Here is a 22,603-nt window from a genome sequence, read left to right as displayed (position 1 = left end):
CGTATGTTTGCCACAGTCCAGTTCTCCAATTCACAGTCCTTCCAAAGATTGCAATCTGCTCAATCCGACGTATGCTTGATCTTTTGCAAAAAGTTCCTTAATTTGCTAAATGTTCCGTACAAAAGTTTCCATAGATGACCACTAGATCGACAGTAGCCTACACTATCACATTTAAAGAAAAAAATATGCCCAACAGAGAATTAATGAAAGTTTTCTTCTCTCAACGGTTCCATAATTCAATTAACTCGTTAACGAGTAGAACAATGCAATTAACGAGTTAACGAGCGAAGTAATGTTTCGACAACTTTAGAAAAAAACGATGTTGAACAGAAAATATAATTTCCTAAGAAATTATTTGTTACATATTATTTCCTTAGAAAGTGAGGCAATCAAAATCAGCCCAACGATCTTCTGCAGTGCAATGCTACGTTGCCTATGGTGCCATTGAGCTTACAATTTAACGTATTAAACATGAAAGGCTTTGGATAGCGTGTCAAACCTATTATGAGAGTACGGCATTTATTGGGCTTCGTTTATTTTAGCTTTCTTCACCCTAACTTTGAGTAATGTATTTACTTGTTCTATTAAGATCATAAATTTTTAGCTGCATTAAGCTAAATGCAGTGGAATTTTCAATTCTCACACATGTGATCAATAACCAAATTAAGCGTCACTGCAGTTCGACAATATGTCCCGTGCGTATTTTGGTGAGATGGGCTACATGAAACTTTTACGCGTAATTTATGAGATTTACGAAGCAGAGCGAAGATTATTTTTTGAAATTAAGGAAGCTTGAAACAGTAGCTCTATTTCTTTTTAACATTTTTCTATTAATTGAGTTTTTCTGTATTTTAGTATTAAAAGATACAGTATTAGTACTTATGCACTAAGACAGTTCTGGCTAAAAATAGGGTTCGACGAGACGAAAAAAACGAAGCAAAAAAAAATGATTAAGAAATCAAACTACAGTGATATTCTGTCAATGAAAAAAAAGCTAAAGCAGAAACTTCGGCAAAGACCTCTGCCATTCTGCCCTCGGCGGTCAAAAAAAAGAAGAAAAAATGTCTATATAAAAGAAGAAAAAACAAGTCTTCTGAAGTTAACTGAACTGAACCAGAGAAGCTAATAACCAACAAAATTCAAATAATTGAAATACTATTCAAAATTAGATTTGGCAAGAATTCTTTTCCTAGCAACTACTGCAGCGTGTCCACTTATCTTGTGTTAAGACGACTAGTTGATTACGGATTAAAATCATAACGATTGTAAGGTGAATCTCTTTTTATTAAAACATCATAAATTGAGTTTACAATTTTACATTGGCAGAACCCATCAACAGTTGAGAGAAAAGGTACACGAATGCAAACTTTCAAAAGACAAATCTCTGAAGTCTAGAAGTAAAAATGATGATATGGATTCTGCTTTAAGCCTCTGCGCTTTTGAATACCCAAATCGTTCAGTTCTTCTTGACGAGACAGCCCAAGTGTAAACAGTACGTGGTTACCACTATATACTATCTTTATAAGTGAGCAATAATTGTGTATATATTTGTGTAAGTACGTGTATGAATTTTCTCAAAAACGGCTCCATATTTTTTTCGGGAAAATTCGTATCTAGGGATATTCTAGCATAAAAAAACGATATAGATAAGTCAGAAGTCTGAGAAAACTCACTAAGAGCCTTATTTGATTTTTGCAAATGGCGACATGTACTATATTAGTACACCATATAAGCATTTCATACGACATCATATATGGCATAATATAAGCCTTTTCTTATATGATGTCATGCATAGAATAAATAAGATTGTTGAGTTTCCAACCCAACAGTTATTTATATAATATAATGTCTGTCGAAGGCCAAAAAAACGAAAATTTTCAGTTGCAGTTATTATAAATGATGATTCTTTGGAACCCACACCTGAACTATCAAATGTGATAAGATGTGAAATTCGACAACCTGGACCATCGATTAGGACAACACCAATATGGACAGTTAAAGCAAAGGCCATTGCTAAAGTAATCGCCATCCAAAAGCGTGTCAAAAATGAAAATGAAGTGCAAAGACACGGGTGGTTAGAGCATATGCGAAAACAACAATTAGAGCGTGTTAAAAATGAAAATGAAGAGCAAAGACACATGCAGTTAGAAAACATACGACACCGAACAAGTGAGCAAATCAAAAGTGAAAATGAAGAGCAGCGAGTCAATGAAAATCAAACTGGAGAATCAAACGTGTCAAAATTGAAAATGATAGCGATGATGATTGGGTTTGGGATTTTGACATGGATAAGGTCATCAATGCCTACCAAACCTTTGTTAAAAAAAAGGTTCGTCGATATGTATTTCATAATGACGAAAGATAAGCCGAGGTGTAACGAACCAAACAAATCGAAAATGATAGTGATGATGATTGGGTTTTGATTTTGACATGGAGAAGATCATCAATACCTACCATACCTTTGAAAATCAAAAATATGGACTGGATAAATCGTTGGAAGAAAAAGAAGTTTTTATCCCACCACCTGAACAATTAAAAGAAACAAAGGTTCGGCGATATGTCTTTCATAACGACAAAAGACAAGCCGAGGCAAAAGAAGAAGTTTTTGTCTTACTACCTGAACAATTAAAAGAAACAAAGGTGGTCGTTAACGCCTTCCATACCTTGTAAAATCAAAAACCTGAACTAGATAAATTGTTGGAAGAAAAAGGAGTTTTTGTACAATAAAGGTCCAATAAAAATTTTTTTTTACAAAGGCACCTCTTCTAATTTAAGGTCCATTTGAACGTCATGACATCAAGAAAAGGCTCTAATTGTCTGGGTTTAGAAGGCAAGTGACAGAGAGAATCTATATATAGAAGTGTGCCACGAGCAGAGTGCCTGGGTCCAGTACTATATATATATATATATATATATATATATATATATATATATATATATATATATATATATATATATATATATATAGTACGTTATAGGTAATTATTTGGTTAAAAATAAACTGTCTTCCTAATATAGTAATTGAGATAAATGATCACTTGACAAAGGTCTAGACCTAACTCATCCATCCAATTACCTAGGACAAACCAGTATATCCAACCCAATAGCCAAAAAATCACATCCAAAATCGAGCAAAGGCAACATTAATAAATGTAAGTAGGTGTACAAAACCAAGCAAAAGCACCTTAAGTCTAAAAACAATATTATTATTCCCCAAGCGATCACTTCATATCAGGGATCCTCAGAGGAAAACTCACTGCCAATACGGGTTTCGGCGCTTAAATTTCCTGACCCTGGCAAATGACCGTGCCTGACATAGAAACGTATAACATCCCCTTATGTAGTGTCACCTGCGGAATTTATATAAAAAAATTAAATAATCAAAATTATAAAAATACCCACAGTTTTATCAAAGTTTCTTTAGCCACCGATCACCCTGAACTGATTCAAAATAATGTCTACACAAATCTGAAAAAATACCACTCCGGCCCATTTATCTCCGGTATATATAATTTTCTCTTAAAGTCCTGACCTATTTAGATCGTTTTTGTTGCCAATCAACGCTATTCCTTGTTTTCCAACCGTAGATTTCATTGTCCATTTTTGTTCATCTTTACCTCAGAAGGTTTTTTTCAATTTAGCAGTTTAGATTGATACATCATCTCATTTAATTTCTTTACAGATAATAAATACGTCTTTTTCAGTTTCCGACCACAGATCATTGTTTAAAAGGTCGTTTACAATTCAATGTGATTCTTGCTGTCGTTTGTTCTATATCTTTTTATACATCTGTTGCAATTTTCACTTTCACCAGTTTTCTAATCCCATTTGTCCATGTTTCATTTTCATCAATCAACCCCTTAAACATTTTAAATGACCTTAAATTAGAATTAACATCTTTGTAAAATTACGATTTTTTTTGTTATTGCACCTTTAACTTTTGCCTTGGCTTGCCTTTTGTCATTATGAAAAACATAACGCCGAACCTTTGCTTTTTAACAGAGGCTGGTGCAATATCAGGTTCTTGGTTAACGTCCTTGTAAACTTTAATGTCGTTATTTATAAGTATTACATTGCTTGGAGCTTTTATTGTTGAACGTCAACTTTTGCCCCGGTTTGTCTTTTGTCATTGTGAAATACATAACGCAGAAACAAAGGCATATTTTGACAAAGGCATGGTAAGCATTGATGATCTTATCCATGTAAAAATCATAAAGCCAATCATCATAACTATCATTTTTAATTTTGGCACCGTTTTGACCCCGCTGTCGCGTATCTTCTAACCCCATTTTTCTTTCTTCTTCATTTTGGATTTTCATTACTTCAGTCAATTTGCTAATGCCCTTTTCCTTAGCTTTGGGACAGAAGCTTCTTTTTCTTCCAACGAATTGTCATTTATAATACTGGTAAATTTTCGTTTTTTTTGGAAAAACCTCTCTATAAACAGAGATACCGGAGATATTCTTAAAAACCTTATTTATGACAATTTAATAGAAAGAGATTACGCTTATAATCCTTCTCATTTCAAGACGATATCTAGATCACTTAAATTCTAATAAATTAATAAGAAAAATTAACCGCCTTAACCTAAATCAGATTAGTAGATTGGCTGCAGCAGTCACTAAGGAAAAATTTTTTGTCCAACTTGATTTTTGATTGTTTTTTTTTTTTTCATTTTTTCCTCCGGTTTGATTCAGTTTACCTCAAAACCTTGTTTTTTTTTGTTTTTTGTACACCTATTCTCCTTCCTGTGTTTGAGCACTGAAGACGGCTTAGCGTCAGGTTTTTGATAAAATATCTGATTTGTCTTTTCGTCGTTTTGTTCCACTAGTTAAAAATCACCCTTGTTTGGTTTATTAACTTCCTTTTTCGTCGGTCGTTAGCATTAGCAGAAGATCCTTTAGAAAAAGTTAGTGTTGATACAGATTTTTTTTCGAATCTAGTTCTTGTCGTTTCCATTTTCCTTTTCTGACGTAAAAGAGAAAAATCTCTAGGAGTTAGTCTTAAGGTAATGGTAAAGACTAAGGGAGAACTTGGTGTCAAAGAGGAAGGTAAAAGTATCCTAGAGTAAGATTATGCAAATCATTAGAGCATCTTATACAAAAATGCTGTCGAAATGAACGATTCTTGGAAGTTTTGAGAGAGTTCATGGCTCAAGAATAGGTTTAACAATTAATGTTAAGAAGGTTAAATCGCTCAACCAGGAAAAAATGAAGGTGAAGAGGTATTACTAGTTAACAAGAAAATTGATAAATTGGATAGTTTCACTGGGCATTGACAAGAATGGGCAGTGTTGTTAGTAAAAATGAAGGATACAGTGGAGATGTGTAAAGGGCAGTAGAAAAGATTCAGAGTATTTTTTCGCTGGTAAGACAGTTTGGAATTCTATGAAGGTAACATAAAACAAGAAAACGATCAAAAATGTGGTATATAAAGGCCAGACGAAAATACTGAAGAAACACACAAAACAAATATTTTGAGGGAACAACCGCCTCTTCAGTTTGTTTGACCTTTAAAAACCCCATTTTTGATACTTTTCTTTCTTTATGTTATAGCAGGCCAATGTGGTTTAAGTAATTGACTAGGAAGGTAAGCCTGCAAACCAAAATTAGAATACTGGGAGCCTTAGGTCTTTAGAATTTAGAATATTTATAATATTAGAATGATAGTATGGTCAAGTATGGCTCTAGCAAGTGGGTGCTTGCTAGAGCCATATGTCTCTAGCAAGAAAGGGTGAGGAATGTTTATTAAATGTTTTCTAGAGGAATTCTCTAAGGATAGTTTAGGGAACCTGTTCAACTGACCATATATCATATAGGAAGCTGTTCAATCCCACTCTTTGAGGCTATAATGAACGAAAGTTTAGGATGCCTTGGCCAAGTTTTTTGGGTGACAGATTGCCAAAGGTAATGCTTTTTGACTATCTTTAAGGGTCCAAACGAAAAGCAGTCTGTCCCCGAATGAGGTGAGAAGAGATCATAGCAAAAAGGTTTAAAGGCAATTGAAACTTCATGGGAGGCGGTAAAGAGTAAAGTTCTGAACTGGGTTTTAAGAGTGGATGGCTGGATTGGGATAGAAGAGAAGCTTGCTAAATCTGCCTAAGTATGCCTTGGTGCAGCAGTTAATTGTTAGTAGTAGTAGCAGTAGCACTAGCAGTTGTAGAAGTAGTAGTAGTAGTAGTAGCAGTAGTAGTAGTAGTAGTAGTAGTGGTAGTAGTAGTAGTAGTAGTAGTGGTAGTAGTAGTAGTAGTCGTAGTAGTAGTAGTAGTAGTATTAGTAGGAATAGTAGTAGTAGTAGTAGTAGTAGTAGTAGTAGTAGTAGTAGCAGCAGTAGTGGTAGTAGTAGTAGTAATAACAGTAGCAGTAGTAGTTGTAATAGTAGTAGTAGTAGTAGTAGTAGTAGTAGTAGTAGCAGTAGAAGTAGTAGTAGTAGTAGTAGTAGTAGGAATAGTAGTAGTAGTTGTGGTAGAAGTAGTAGTAATAGTAGTAGCAGCAGAAGTAGTTATAGTAGTTGTAGCAGTAGTAGTAGTGGAAGTAGTAGCAATAGTAGTAGTAGTTGTAGTATAGGTAAGACGTTAAAATCAACAAAGAACATAGATGATTCGTAAATCTAGACTTTTGCTAGTCAACACATGTGAACATAGTTTATTTTTAAACATGGAACATAGTTTTGGGCGTTTTAAATTAGGCTGAGTTTTAAAGTAGCGTAAAAATATTTCAGGTTTGATTTACTACCACCTTCACTCAAAACATTATAAGATTTGCATAATGGGTTCGTGCCTGATCCCTCAAGAGATCAGAGTATTAAGAATAAAATTTATGTGTTCATATGTATCCTAAGGTATTTTCCTAAGCCGTTTCAAGAACTAAGAGGAGGAGTAAATAAAGAGATCTTGTGGGAGGAATATTCCTTCATCTTTTGTGTAGAAATGGCTCATGAAAAACCGTCTACTTTACTGTCTACTTTACTGTCACCTTTACTGTCACTTTACTGTCATGTCTACTTTACTGTCAACTTTACATGTCTAATTTACTGTCACCATTACTGAATGTGCTTTTATCGCATCTTTCCACTACTCTCAAAGGATTTTGGCAAGTTAATGGGCCGCAACACGGTAGCGAGATTTAGCAACAACCATTTGGCTAGCAACAACGATTCCCTGTGGATCTCCTTGACCTCTGGTTGCTCCAAAGTGCAAGCTTTGCTAAAGGTAAATCCGACTAAAGCTTTAATGAAGATTAAGATTACATATACGGTGCCTAAAGGCCCGTTCTTAACAAACTTTTACTAATACCGAGGTTTAGCAAGCGCTAATTCGAGGTAATTAGAAGGATTCACAGCCGATCAGAGGGTTCAAGGGAAAATGTGATATGCCCAAATCGGTGCTAGTTAAATCTTGATATTATCAAAATCTCATGGTGAATGGACCTTCACGATATCCATTAACAAAAACAAGAGGCAATCAATTTTTTAATGATTTTGTTTTAGAGATTAAATTTTTATTCTAAGACTTACAGTCTTAGATAATTTTTTTCTAGTTTTTCTTATGCATTGTATCTTTTTTTTCACTTACTGTTTTATAGAACATGCACGATTTTCTATCTTCGTCTTCTTTTCCTGGGCAGTCGTAATAGCCGTCGCAGAGCTGATGATCGTCCAGACATAGATAACGACCGTGAGAATCGACCGTGAAAAAATGTGATATGCCCTAATCGGTGTTAGTTAAATCTTGATATTATCAAAATTTCATAGTGAATGGACCTTCACGATATCCACTAATAAAAACAAGAAGCAATCAATTTTTTAATGATTTTTTTTTAGAGATTACATTTTTATTGTAAGACTTACAGTCTTAGATATTTTTTTCTCTAGTTTTTCTTATGTATTGGATCTTTTTTTTTTTCACTTACTGTTTTATAAAACATGCACGATTTTCTATCTTCGTCTTCTTTTCCTGGGCAGTCGTAATAGCCATCGCAGAGCTGATGATCGTCCAGACATAGATATCGACCGTGGGAATCAGAAGGACAAGCAAATCTTTCGAGCCCATCACTGTCCGTCGGGCAGTCTAAAAGCAAATGAACCATAAACTTATGTAAACTTATGTAACCATAAACTTTTGTAAATGTAATCTACTTTGACAAATAAAAGGAAAATATTATGATTGTAAGGCAAACGAAATGACTGACGAAAGCTCACGAAAATTCCGAAGCACTACTCTTTGTCGTCTCAGACTATAACAAAAATAAAATCGAAGAAGAAAGACCTGAAGTAACTATAATAAAATTAAAAATTAAGTTTTTTTTAATAATATTAATAACTTTCAAAAGTGAAATCTAAAATAAAAAATATTCAGGGGAAGATAATGAAAATAAAAACAACTCCTCCCAAGAGGAACCAAAAACAAGGATAAATTTGAAAGTTAATTTTCTAAATTTAATAATTTTCTTATAGAGGATCCTATGAATTTTCATTAGTGTTTTAGAAGCCTCAAGTCTCAGATATTTTTAAAGTGTCTTTTAGGTTTCAAAAGGCTGGCGAGATCTTCCCAAGAAAAGAAACAGAGAAATATTTTCGAACGTTTTACATAGAGTAAGATTCCGTATCAAAACGAAATTTAGAGATAGGTAGAACTCATCTTAATCACGTTCCAGCCTTTGAATCGTTTAGAAGGCAAATAGATCATTTTAGATTTTAGCTTCGAAGTACTTGATTTATTTTAGGTTTTAATGGTCATTAGTCCTCCCAATTTAGGATCAATATCCTAGAGTGATAAAATACCATTGAAGAAACAAACTGAAGCTGATTTGCACATTATCAGAGTTTTACCAGTATTTGGATTTGGAGGAACGAGTCAAGCCATTATGGCAGGTAGAGAGTATTTTAGGTCTTTATTAGCCAGTAACTTCATAAGTAACTATAAAAGAATTCGCATAGTGCAAAACGAAGCAATAAGAGTAGTCTACTCAGTAAATTGCACCAGTTTGAAAATGATGATGCATGTTAAAAAAAGCTTGGTGTTTTGAAGGTTGAACAACAGCGATACTACTAGCTATCATTTTTTGTGTTTTAGTGTTTAAATAAGTTGTTCCCTGAATATTCCTTGAATATGTTTCTCAAAATTTTATTTTCAATGAATATGCTACTAGAAATGTTGACCATCTCGTTCATGAAATTACACACTCAACGAGGTTGGGTTTCGTTATTAGAAACAACGCTGTTTCAGTCTGGAATGATCTCTCGGATAGTATTAGATTAGAGCGGATAATAACTTATTTTTGTTTTAAAACTATAAAAACTTTTACTGAAAAAGGTGAGTAAATTTTTTGGTTCCTGGAAGGAGATGTAGGGAGGCGGGGAGGTGCGTAAGTTGTGACGAGAGGAAGAAAAAAAGAGGAAATATCTTGATTCAGGAGAAGTTTTTTTTTGTTTCAAAGAATATGTATTTTCTTTTGTTTTTTTATGGTTTTTTTATTTTGTGTTTTTTTTTAATATTTAAAGCTTTTTATTTTTTTAAATAAATAATAATTTTAGTTTTATTATAAAAGGGGGATGGAAGATACAGACACCCACAGGACTTATGTCTTTTATGCGGCTGTGCAGTTATTTTGTAAAATTTAGGTTTAGATTTATTTCATCAAATAAACAAAAGATCAAGCCAATATAATTAGAAAACACTACGCTAGGGAAAAAAATTATTTTTTCATTTAGTTTTAATTTCTTTTAATTTTTAATTTCTAATTTAGTTAGGTTTATGTTTTTTTTTTCTTGGTAAAATAAAAGTATCTATCTACCTACTATCTGAAAAGTGGGCTATAAAAAAATAATGTTTTACGCTTCGAGGAGGAAGGGTTCAAACCTGAATAAATTTCCCTATACACCTTCTTTAGTAATTACAGTATAAAAAACTGATTAATAGAAGTGTGTTGTCATATTTGGGTGGGTATGTCTCTGGAAACAGATGGAATTTTCCTCTCAAAATACCTATAATAGGTAAAGCAATAACCCAAGTGTCAGCACTAACAATGACAAACAAGATTGCGGCAACTGAGTGTATGTAATTGCTTTTTCTCTTTTTTTCTCTTTTTTTGTTGATTAACGTTGGATATCGACCTCTGTTTCTTTTCCCTTTTTTAATTGTTTCTTTTTTTCATGTTACTCTGTCTTTTTTATGTGTGTGTGTTTTTTTTGTTTGTTTTTTTTGTGTCTTTTTTATCCACTCATAAGCTATGTTTTAATAGTGTATGTTTTTGTGTCCAAAATTTATATCAGTTTTTTTTTAGTCTTAAGAAAGGAAATGGAAGGAGAAGGCTATGAATAATCTTAAGAAGACAATGCTAGTACATCCATTTTAAGATGTAAATAAACATAATCTCCACTGCCAAAACAAATAAGCAAAACGATATTGTTTTTTCACCATTAGAATATTGTTACATTATTTCAAACTATCAGCAAAGACTGCCAAGAAAAAAGGCATAAAAAAAATATTGCGTATATTCTTTGGCAAGGTCTGGAGAAAATATTAGCCCCCTACTTCCAAATATAAAATTTAAAGTTCTCTTACCTCCCCCATCCTAAAAAAAACCTTTTCCAGAATAGTTTCAGCTCGAATACCCAGTCGTAAGAAAAAGCAGCGAGACTTACTAAAACTTTGTATTAAATCTGTGAAAATTTGAATTAAACCTACTGACTGTATAAATAGAAATAAATCTTTTCGCTTCAGGTTTCAGTCACACGTTGTACGTCACCAAACAATTATTTCCAGGGTTGAAGATTAGTGAATGTTGAGGAGTTACAGACAAGACCATTAATATGCAGATAGATAAGACAAATGGAGTGAATGGAGCCAAATCGCCTCCCGAGAATCGCCCTCGAAGGATCCCTTCATAGCCTTCGTTCACGAGGCAGACCACGAAAACGACGGATGGAGAACTTCCACTTCGACAACGGCAAGATGGCCCATTTATCACGTACCGCACCAGACAGAGTAATGTACCGAGCCCTTACGCATGAGCTAGCAAGAGGAGTGGCCCCAAAACGTCCCACGAGGATGATCGGGACCTAAGGAAGTAAGTAGTAAGATAAGCAAAATATAATCTATGTCGATTATCTCTGTTGCACAGCGTCAACTCACAAAATTTTAAGCGAGGGAGGATTTGTTCCAATTCTTATTGAGAAAAAAAAAATTAAAATGTAGGAGGGGTCGCTTTTATTTTGTTAATGTAAAAGTAAAAAAAATCGATTTTTTGTAAAAGAAAATACAAAACTGGTATTTTGCATTATCTAGGAGAAAAATAACTCCTCCTCTTTCAGTGTCCATGTTCTGTCAATTCTTATGGATATAACTGATTTGGAAACTGATTTATTCATTTCACGTTGGTATAGTAACAACTACTGCAATCAAAATGTTATACCTTAACCTGTTTCACAACAACTTTTCTGTCTCCCAGTAATTCAAAAACCAATTCTAGTTTTCTATCTTCATCAGTTCTCATTAGAAGTCTCATAGCGGTTTTATTCCGGAAAAATAAGATAATGTGAAAAATAAAGTTTTTGAGAGAACAAAGGGGACAAAACAACCTTGAACTCTTGTAACACCTCCGTCATAAAGCGTTAGAACGGAGACAGAGATTTCGGAGGTTTGTTGTCGACAAAATAAATGGCAAGTGCTCTATATACAAGAATTAATAATAAATTCTAATAGAGTACCAATTAATTAATAATAAAGTACACAGGACAGTGGAATAAAATATGGTTGCTTAGAATGGTTAAGTGCAAACTTACGCAGCCAAATATATCTTCAAAAATTAGGGAAGATCAATAATTCAATTTTGAATGAAAAAGATCTCCTAATGACGTTACTTAAATCTCCTAATACCTTCTCCAAAGGAGATCTCCAAAGATCTCCTAATACCTTTTTATAGAAGCAGGCGCAAAACCTAAAAAAAACGTGAGCAAAAAATCAGCAAAAAATAGGCTAAAGTATATCGTACCGAACACCTTAAGAAGGCGTAGCTCTCCTTTGAAGATCTAGTTGTACTCGTAAATCAGCTGACAGTTAATGTTTGAATTTCCCACTTTTGCTTATTTATTTCCAAAGTTCAATGTGGCAACACAGACACAAATGTGTAATTGCCCTAACTACTACATGGTGTGGAAACCACACAAAAAGCGGCAAATTGCAGTATTTAGGCGTTGATAGGCCTAAGATGAGTCCATAGAGTCCAAAATACGAAACAAATTTCCGTAGCACAATACAAATTTTTCGGCAAAATTTTTAGCCGAAATGTCCTACTCTCATTTAGAGCAACATAAAAAGCCTGTGTCCTGTATTACGGATACTAGCAAATCTATACTAATCTTTATTTCATTTATTTTTTTTTATCAAAATGAGTCATATAACCAACTAGGGATCTATAAAGTTTAACAATTAGAAACTTGAATTCAATTACTCTGTTCTTCCCCCGTAATATTCATTTTGTCTGTGTATTTTTCTTTTTCACAGAGAAACGGGGAGGGAGAGTAGGTAAATAGTGCTTATTTCCAATACTTTCGTAGATTTTCAATATTAAATTTTTGATCATGTTTAATTATATGGGTACAAAAACTTTGTCCCCACAATTTTATTTTTTTTCTTTTTTTTTTTTGCTTGTAATTTGCATTTTCTTTCCTTTTTTTCTTGTAGGCACGCTAGAATAAAAACATTAATAACAACTGATATTATGACAAACTTTTGTCACAACAAAAAACTTGAGAATGAGAGAAACAATTTAACTTAAGAATTCTCGAACTAATACTTTTCAAAAAGAGACAGTCCGAAGGACAAGGACCTTTATCGATTAGATAAATGACACCCTATCCTTTTTTTCTAAGAGCAAAGGATTTCTTAAATGGGGATCAAGTTACCCCCCCCCCCCCAAAAAAAAAACAAAAACAAGAGGAAACCTCCTATATTTATCTGAAGGCTCTCGGAGACTTGGAAAATTTGGGCACAGCACATTTTTTTATGCTTCAGGCACATTCCCTCGACCAATATAAAGTTATACTGGCCCTCGTTTATTGTGGCTGATGCACACCTATATATAATAGCACTTGATTTTATCATGCAAATAAAAAAAACAAGTTTTTTCAACTGAAAGTAAGGAACAACACTAAAACTTAAAACGAACAGAAATTATTACGTATATAAAGGGGTTGCCGCACAAGTTTTTAGTATTTAAAAAAAAACGTCTTATTGGTCTAATTAAACGGCCCTTGCATTCCTTGAGTCATTCTTAAAGAAGTGGGACAAAATTCAAACTTTAGTGTAAAGAACGAGGTTATGAGGAGGGGGTAGTCCCCTTTATATACGTAATAATTTCTGTTCGTTTTAAGTTTTAATTTTGCTCCTCAATTTTTTTTTACTTAATTTCTGATCGTTTTTCAAATAATGCCAGGAAATCTGGCCCCACCTCCACGGGGAAACCCCTCCTCACGGAAACATCCTCTAGACAATTCAATCCCAGTGAAAACTTACCCCGGACAATTACTCTTAACCACTCTGCGCGCAAAATTGAGACGGAAAAGAGAAAGCAAGACATATAAAAAGAATTGTGTATAGGAATTCTGGCAAATTCTCCCAGTGTACAATTTCCCCAGATAAGTTCACTCCCTGGAAACTTCTTTCCCCATGGAAAGTTCTCCGGTTGAAAAACCGCCAGCAGAAAATTTGCCCCCCCCCTCGGAAATGTGTGCATGCATCCCAATAACAAATACTATGTGCAAACAATGGGTAAATTTTATAACTTAAAGACCTTTTCCCTGGGTCTGTGGGGGGGAGGGTCATGTTTTACCCAAGGGCTTTTCAACTATAATGAACGAAATGGTTATCTCAAAATTTTGATCGGACGATTTTGGAAAAAAGGGGGAGGGGCCCAGTTGCCCTCCAATTGTTTTGGTCACTTAAAAAGGGCACTAGAACTTTTAAATTCGGTTTGAATGAGCTCTCTCCCGATATTCTAGGACCACTGAGTCGATACGATTAACCCTAGCGAAAACAATAAAAAAAATAAAAAATAAAAAAATTAACACGCGTGATCTTTCTTCTGGCAAAAAATACAAAATTCCCCATTTTTCAGATAGGAGCTTGAAACCTAACAGTAGGGTTATGTGATACGCTGAATCTGATGGTGTGATTTTGATTAAGATCACTTGACTTTTAGGGGGTGTTTCGCCCTTTTTTGAAAATCAAGTAAATTTTCTCAGGCTCATAACCTTTGATGGGTAAGACTAACCTTAATAAAATTTATATATTTGACATAGCATAAAAATCCAATTCTTTTGGTATATCTATTGGTATCAAACTTCCGGTTTCTAGAGTTTCGGTTACTATTGAGCCAGGTCGCTCCTTAATTACAGTTCGTTACCACGAACTGTTTGAAAAAGGAATAATATTAGTTAAATGAAGCTTTGAAATAAATGTTTATATTAACCGTTCAATTTGTATGGCCTGTGTGCATCTTTAGGAATGAACATGCCCCCGCGCGGGATTCTTGAAAGTCTGAATCCTTGAATCCTTAAAAGTCTGAAAGTTGAAAGTATCGAAACTTGAAAGTCTCAATAGGTTTAAATCTATTGGCTACGGTATCTCATAGTTTTTTTCTTTTGTTTTGTAGGTTTTCTTGGTGACTATTTTTCAGCCTTTGGGCTAAAGCTGTAGTTTTACGCGATAAAATGGCAGAAGGTGCTACTTTATTTCAGTACAATCATTTCAGCTAATTAAAAAGATCTGTGAAACGTTCAATTTTATTCTAACCAGCCTTCTTTCAATAATCTAGGACCATAAGTTTGATGCTATTCCCCCTGACAAAAAAAAAACGCAAATAAACCCCCATCCGCGACCTTGATGCGCTGACATTTTGCGCAGATAAGGGCTTGAAATATCAGTGATATTTTTTTAGATAAAAAATGTAGATAAGAGCAGGGGCGTCCCGAGGGGGGTGGGGAGGGGCGTGCCACCCCTAACTTTTTTGGTATTCGATAAAATTTTCGCCAAAGGTGAACATTTCGGCAGAAATTTTGCGAAATAAGCCGAAATTTAGCAAAATTCTTGATTTCTGCAGAAAATCCGGCATAAATCAACTAGCAATTCGGTAAAATTTATGAAGATCGCCCCCCCCCCCCAATAAAATGAGCCTCAGAACGCCCCTGGTTAAGAGTACTACAATAGAGTTCTGTTTTGTACTGAACTCGATGATGGGATTTTCATCAAAATCAGTCACCCCTTTAGGGACGTTTTCCTACTTTTTCGGAAATGGAGCACACTTCTACAGGCTCATAACTTCTTATGGATAACCAAAAACTTAATGAGTGTTGTATTTTTTAAATCACTATAATAAGCTGAACTTCTTAGTGTTCACATTGTTATCAAAATTTCCTTTCCTAGAGTTTTTGTTACTATTTCGCTCCTAACTTACAGTTTGTTACCACCAACTGTTTAAAAACAAAACTGGGTACTTCTATGTTAAACAAAGTATAATCACCTACGGAACAAGTACTGACAAAACTCTCCAAAAGTGACCCCGCGTACCTCAGCGCCTCTAGACGCAAAATGTTGTACTACTTAATCGCTCCGAGCCAAAGTAATTTGTTCCGGCCAATAATTATGCTAGAGCGTGATTCAGGCGACGAGTGACCGGGATGAATTGTGTAACTACGGTTTTTAGTTGCCAGGTTCGCATAGGTATACAAAGGGTCACTTTTTTTGTGTGGAGAAGATAGGTTTTGTCAGTACTTGTTCCGTAGGTGATTATACTTTGATATTAAACGCACTCTTTTATATATGTCAAACTGGAGCCGCGACAGAAAACCCGTTTTGTATGGGTTAATTCAAGACACTGCTATACAGTAATGAATGCATAGCGTGGTTTTCAATGCGTTGACGATATATAAACTGTTGTTTTTTGGGGTCTAGGGAGAGAAAAAGGTACCTAAGTTAGGTTAGGTTACGTATTTAATATATGCTATGGTTTACCCTCCCCCCCCCATAGTGTGCAAATATATAGCCCAAACGTGTTTCTAAACTATTATTTATTCATCCTATTTTATTTTATTTCATTAGCATTAACCAAACTAGCACTATATAGAAGAATGCGTTTAATATAATAGTACCCAAAACTGCAATGTTTCATGGGAAAGGGTTCTCTGAGGTGGCAAATAAGAAAAAAAAATGCCTGAAAAAGGATTACAACCAATGGTTAACCTTGTTTTTCTAACCTTTACTCTAAACACTGCGTTCTGATGCAGTTGATAGTTAGTTATTTAAGGGTGTTCGATAAGGGGCATTCGGCCTGTCTTTCAGAGTTTTCAAATGTTTAAGCGCTAAATAAAAGAGTGTGCTCTTTGTTAAGATTCCTTGAAATTAAACTTCACAAATCACCCTACAAAAATCTTTTTAAATTTCATATTTAATATGAATTCGCAATAAAATCACATAAAACATTGCAGAAAAATTGTTAGTAAACGATAGTAATTTAGTATTGCTTTACTAGACAATCTATTTTTTAGTGAGAAGCGTTTGAGGATATCAATAAAATAATACCAAACAAATTTTGAAAAAGATGATGCTTCTAAATTAGGAATTAGCTTGCCCTGATATTATATTTATTTTGTTGGGTAACTTACCCAACAAATTTTTGTTGGGTATCTTACCTAAAAAATTTTTAGATTTATGACAAACTTGGTTATTTGACTTTGTTTGTGCCAGAACTGTTTATGTTTGATCTGTATTGATGCTCATTTTCCGCTCCAGCAAGGTTGCCAACTTTTTGATACATGAGTTTGTCCCCTGAGTCTCCAAAAATATGTCATTTTCGCTAAAATATGCCTACCTTTAAATTTCTAAATCTAGAGGTGGTTTTTTTTTACCATTTGTACTATTGACGAAAAGACACTTTGTAACCTCTTTCAAAGTAGCCATTTAACGTCAAATATAATGAGAATTAAGAAATTCCATATTAATCGTTCATACAAAAAGATTCATTGTGGAAGCACGAAACTTATATAAACATGTAAATCCCTTACTTCGGAAGAAATCCTTTGCTTCCTAAAAAAACATAAAGCCCAATATATCCATTTAAACGAGTATACAAGCAAAGTTTCTGGTGTCACTTTCCTCCCCCTTCTTGAAAACTCCCAGGCAGAATTCAATTGCACCCCTTCCACCTCTCCACCTTTTGTCACCTGTCATGTTGCAAAGAAAATATTTCTTTGCCTTAATAAGGGAGATATTAGCTTACATGATCCATTCGGGCTTAGTCCAAAGAAAAAGACATTACAGAAAATCTCTATCTGTCACCCCCCCCCCCCCCAAGACCGAATTCCACACTTAACTGGATATTCATGGAGGGTTAGACGATTTGGGCATAAAGATGCGCTTTCTGAGGCGTCAGGCACCACCCAAGCTACACAATGAACCACCAGCCTTCCTCCATAATAGCTGAGGTGCAATAATACATCACTATACATAATTTTATCAAGCATCGGGTAAATGAATATAGTTAAATGAAGCTTTAAAGTAAATACCAATGTTACTAGTTGCCTTATATGGACTACGTTCCTTCATAGGAGGGAATGCGTTACAGCACAGCATTACTGCCTTTGAAGCTGGGAAGCTCATTATATAGCTTTTGGATACTTTTGAATCGACTGGATATATCAGAATTTTTAATCAGTAGCAACTTATCCCTGTTGGAAGTAAATTTGGGATTTTGTGTCATAAATTGCAATATAGTGCCACTTTCCTGTGGCACCGTCTTTTTGGTTACTTAAAAAGGGTATTTGAACTGCTAGTTTGTATTTTAGAGGGGGTTCTCCTAATTTATTTGGGACCAATCATCCCAGGAAAAAAAATAAACAAATGTGAATCCGAGATCTTTCTTCTCCGAAAAATGTAAAACTTGAATCCCTGCAAAAGGGTTTTCTGATATGTTGAAATTGGTACTGTAATTTTCATAGGGATTACTTGCGTTTTTACTGAGGGAGGGAGGGGGATGTCACCCTTTTTGAAAGCAGCCAAGTTTTCTGAGGCTGGTAGCTTTTGATGGGTAACTTTTAACCGATTACTTTTTTTACTTTTTTAACCGATTCTTTCGATGTTTTAATTGTTATCAAAACTCCCTTTTTAGAGTCTTAGTTACTGCTAGTACGAGTGGGTCCTCACTTGTAGTTCGTTACCCCGTACTGTTTGAAAATATTTATATTTACTTTTTGAAAAATTTAGTATGGCCATGATGTCCAACAGTGGTGTCACTGTCCCTAAAGAAATAAACAGTAGGCCTACATAAAAAATAAGTTGTTGGTTTTAAGCTTCATCTGAACGTGTCTTACTTGAGGCTTCTTTTTTTATAGAGAGATCACTTTATTTACATAAATATTTACAAACTTCCAGAAGCCTGGTCATCCAGGCTTGTCAGGCACTATCTTCTTTCAACTTGACATCCTCGCATCTTTTAAACAAAAAACAAAAAAAAAAGACGAGACACCTCTTGCTCACTTAATTCCCCGACGGGTAGGCTACCATTAATATTCACTACCAATCCTCATACTGTTTGGCACTACTTGAGGTAAAAAAAAAAAAAAAAAAAAAAATCATTAATCAAAATCATAACAACCAACACAGTGGCAATGGCTTCACTAGTACATTTATTAATCACTGATGTATATGCTGCTTTTGTTACTTCTACTACTATTGCTACTAAAATTAGTATTACTGCTACTACTACTACTACTATTATTATTATTATTATTATTATTATTATTATTATTATTACAACTACTGTTAAGAACTTACTGCAGTACCGTGCCGTCTGTGGTCGAAACAGATGCGCGCGCTCCTCCTACACCCAAATCTATTCAAAGCTTCTTTCTTTACCCCCTCCCATGAAGTTCCTAACTCACTTAAGTCCTTTTCTTGTAACCCCTTCCTACATCATCCGGGGTCGACCTGATTTTCATTTAGCCCTAGATGGATAGTCAATAACCACTATCTTGGGTAATCTATAATCTTTCACCCACAAAACGCCATTTAAAATCTTTTTCCACTTTAAAATATTAGCCATTATCAGCCATTTTAAACTTTCTTTCACTATAGCCCTAGAAGGAACAACATTTTTGTACGGTCAACATGGAAGGAACAAGCCCTAGAAAGAACAACATGCTATTGTTTGATATAGGGTCAGTCCAAAAAGTACCGAAGGCTATCCTTAGGTAATTCAACTGGTAACGCCTGTTAGTGGAGAGATCAGTCGATATTTATGTGGGTGGTGTGGGGTGTCCGACCCCTCAATTTCTGCACTTTTTGTATTTCCCCTCGTATTTTCTAACTTTTGGCGAAGGATCCTCCAAATAAATATGTGGAGTGGTGATGGAACGGGGATGATTTACCTCATCACCTCCTTCAGAATCTATTGGACTAAGCCTACAATATGGTTGGTGTTGAGTAACAGATCCACTCTTACAGCCGAAGTATTTTATGTGTAACGTAAAAAATACACTGATATGTTTACTTCCACAGTAGGGGGATGAGCTGAGTGGCGTACTCTAAAGATAAGACTTCCCCGGAGAAACCCTCTTGAAAAAGGTGAAAAGAGTTTCCCAAAAATACATATTTGACTTTTCAGACTCATTTTTATATTTAAATCTAGATTAACCCTAGCCAGGCGGATTCTTATTTTTGAGGTATTTACTCATTTACGGGTTTTAATTTTTAGCAATAAATCTTTTCCACGTTTCACCCTTGATTATGTGACTAAAGCAGGATCTATTTTTTTGTTTGACTATGTTATCGGTTTTGGAACGAAAGCGGTACTTTCCGCATTAATGTTCTCTATATATTTATGACATTCAATTTATTTATTTATTAATATCAAGTGAAGTAAGCTTTATGACCTTTCATCATTACTGTTAACTTTGACATTAAGATATGTGCACCTCTTTTATTCTTACATTATATATTTTTTCTCTTTTGTTTTTATTCTTCGACGTTTAAAAATAGTTTAAAAAGTTTAAAAATAATATTTTTCTATCAATAAAAGGTATAAGACGGTCTGGCCCGTACAAGGTTTGGGGATGGTAGTCCTATTCCTGTTTGCGATATTGGAGTAACCAGGGAGAAAAAATTAATAAGTAAATAGATACAAAAATGATACCTTGCAGGCATGGGGGTCTTTACTGTCCCTAGTCTACTCTAAATATTTCAGACTTTCTATCATTACCGGTAAATTCAATGTTACTACTACCTCTTTATTTACGTACATTCACCTCTATTATTCTTGCACTCACGTTTATTTTTTATTCTTCGTCGTTTTATGTAAAAAAGAAAATTTTACAATTATGCCCTGTTTTCAATAAAGCCCAAAAGACGCTCTGACTCGTAGAAATTTTAGAAGTAGTCTCACTCGTAGTAGACCTACTCTAGTGACCGAGGGAACAAAATTAATAAGTAAATAGATAAAAATATAGATAAAAAAGAATAGAACAAAATGAGTAAGTATATAGATAAAATGAATAGATAAAAAGATAAATGAGAAATAGATAAAAAGATAAATGAGAAATAGTTAAAAAAAAGATAAATGAATAAGTAAATAGATAATATATGCGTAATATCACAGCGCTGTCTATGATGTAAACTTTATATTTCTGGCCTTTTGAAATCACCGCTAACTCTACTAAAAGACTTGCAACTCTAATAAGAAGAATCCTTGGCAACAAGAGTTTCACCTTATCTCGGATAATTACCTCAATGCAATATTTTATGCTGGTAATGCTAAGTCGTATGTCGACTCAATTAATTAACAAGTTTTCCTTAATTAAAACTTTTCAACTCTAAACTTTCTTAAAACTTTTGACACTAATAGACCTCATCGTTCGTAACGGCATAGGGCTTTGTATGAAAAAGTTCATTGCTCTCTATGTAGGCCGAGTTCAAAATTTTTGTTCAAAGCTGTTTATTTAAAGAAAGGTTACGAGCTCAAATGCAGAAATTAAAAGACGTCTCCAGATCTTTTAACGATTAAATAAAAAAAAAGTTTTTCAACTGAAAGTAAGGAGCAATATTAAAACTTAAAACAAACAGATATTATTACGTATATAAGGGGTTTGCCCCTGCCCCTTCCTTTATACTTCACTCTTCACGCTAAAGTTTGTTATTACTTTTAAAAAAGCTTCTTGTTTTTTTTAATTTTACGGTCCTTGTGTTCCAGGAGTCGTTCTTAAGGAATTGGGACAGAAAGTCAAATTCTAGAATAAAGAGCAGGGTAGTAAGGAGGGGGGAATACCCCTCATTTACATAATAATTTCTGTTCGTCTTAAAGTTTATATATTGCTCCTTATTTTCAGTTAAAAAATCTGTTTTTTAATTTAATTTCTGAATGTTTTTAAACACTGGGTAATCTGGCTCCCCGTGCGTGGAAAATCTCTATGGAAAGTTCTTCCCACGTAAATTACCCCCATCCCCCTTTCCTGCCAGGAAAATTCTCCCCTGAAAATTTTTCACGGACGAATCCCCCATAAAAATTCTTCTTTCCACACTTTCATTTGAAAAAGATCTTAATTTTTAATAACTTTTCAAATCCTTCCGGGACCCCCCCAGTGGAAAGTTGTTCAAACTGAAAATCCCCCATGGAGAATCCCTCCCATGGGAAGTTCCCCCATGAAGTAATTATCTTGTGGAACCCCCCCCCCCTGGAAAGATCCTCTAGAAAATTCCAACCCGGTGAGAATTTCCAGCGGATAATTACCCTTAACATCTCCACTTGTAAAATTGAGCTGGTAAAGAAAGTAAGACACAAAAAAGAATTTTGTATAGGAGTTCTTGCAAATTTACCGAGTGTAAAATTTCCCTGGAAAGTTTCCCCGCCCCCCAGAAACTTCTCTCCCCATGGAAAATTCTCCTCGTGGGAATCCCACAGCAGAAACCCCCCACCTCTAAAAATGTCTGTATACTTCCCAATAACAAATACTATACGAAAACAATAAAAAAATTCCATAACTTACAGACCTTTCCCCAGGGGCTGCCTGGGGGTGTGTTATCCTTAAAGGCTTAGTTATTGGACCTTTCGGCTATGCTGGACAAATCGCTATCTCACACTTTTGATCGGACGACTTAGTTGTTCAAACCGAAAATCCCCCATGGAAAATCCCTCCCACGGGAAGTTCCCTCATGAAATAATTATCTTGTGCTTCCCCCCCCCCCGGAAAGATCCTCTAGAAAATTCCAACCCGGTGAGAATTTCCAGCGGATGATTAGCCTTAGTATCTCCACATGTAAAATTGAGCTGGTAAAGAAAGTAAGACACAAAAGAATTTTGTATAGGAGTTCTTGCAAATTTACTGAGTGTAAAATTTCCCTGGAAAGTTTCCCCGCCCCCCAGAGACTTCTCTCCCCATGAAAAATTCTCCCCGTGGGAATCCCTCCAGCAGGAACCCCCCACCTCTAAAAATGTCTGTATCCTTCCCAATAACAAATACTATACGAGAACAATAAAATAATTCCATAGCTTACAGACCTTTCCCCAGGGGCTGCCTGGGTCGTGTTATCCCTAAAGGCTTAGTTATTTGACCTTTC

The 22,603-nt window shown here is 34.7% G+C and overlaps 1 protein-coding gene across 1 annotated transcript in view; it reads right to left on the bottom strand.

The window, feature by feature from the left end:
• Positions 1-22,603, bottom strand: part of LOC148954897 (uncharacterized) — a 100,010-nt gene that overhangs the window by 15,167 nt on the left and 62,240 nt on the right. Inside the window, exon 2 of the mRNA XM_089107978.1 lies at positions 7,911-8,068. Coding sequence (XP_088964104.1) covers positions 7,911-8,068 — 158 coding nt within the window. The remainder of the gene's footprint in view (positions 1-7,910; positions 8,069-22,603) is intronic.

This window comes from Artemia sp. Qi Xiang Cuo, chromosome 2 (assembly GCF_049724085.1).
Source record: "Artemia sp. Qi Xiang Cuo chromosome 2, ASM4972408v1, whole genome shotgun sequence".
In the NCBI taxonomy this organism is placed as follows: Eukaryota; Metazoa; Arthropoda; class Branchiopoda; order Anostraca; family Artemiidae; genus Artemia; species Artemia sp. Qi Xiang Cuo.
Note: the sequence above shows the minus strand (reverse complement) of the source record. Positions and strands in the feature narration are given on the sequence as shown.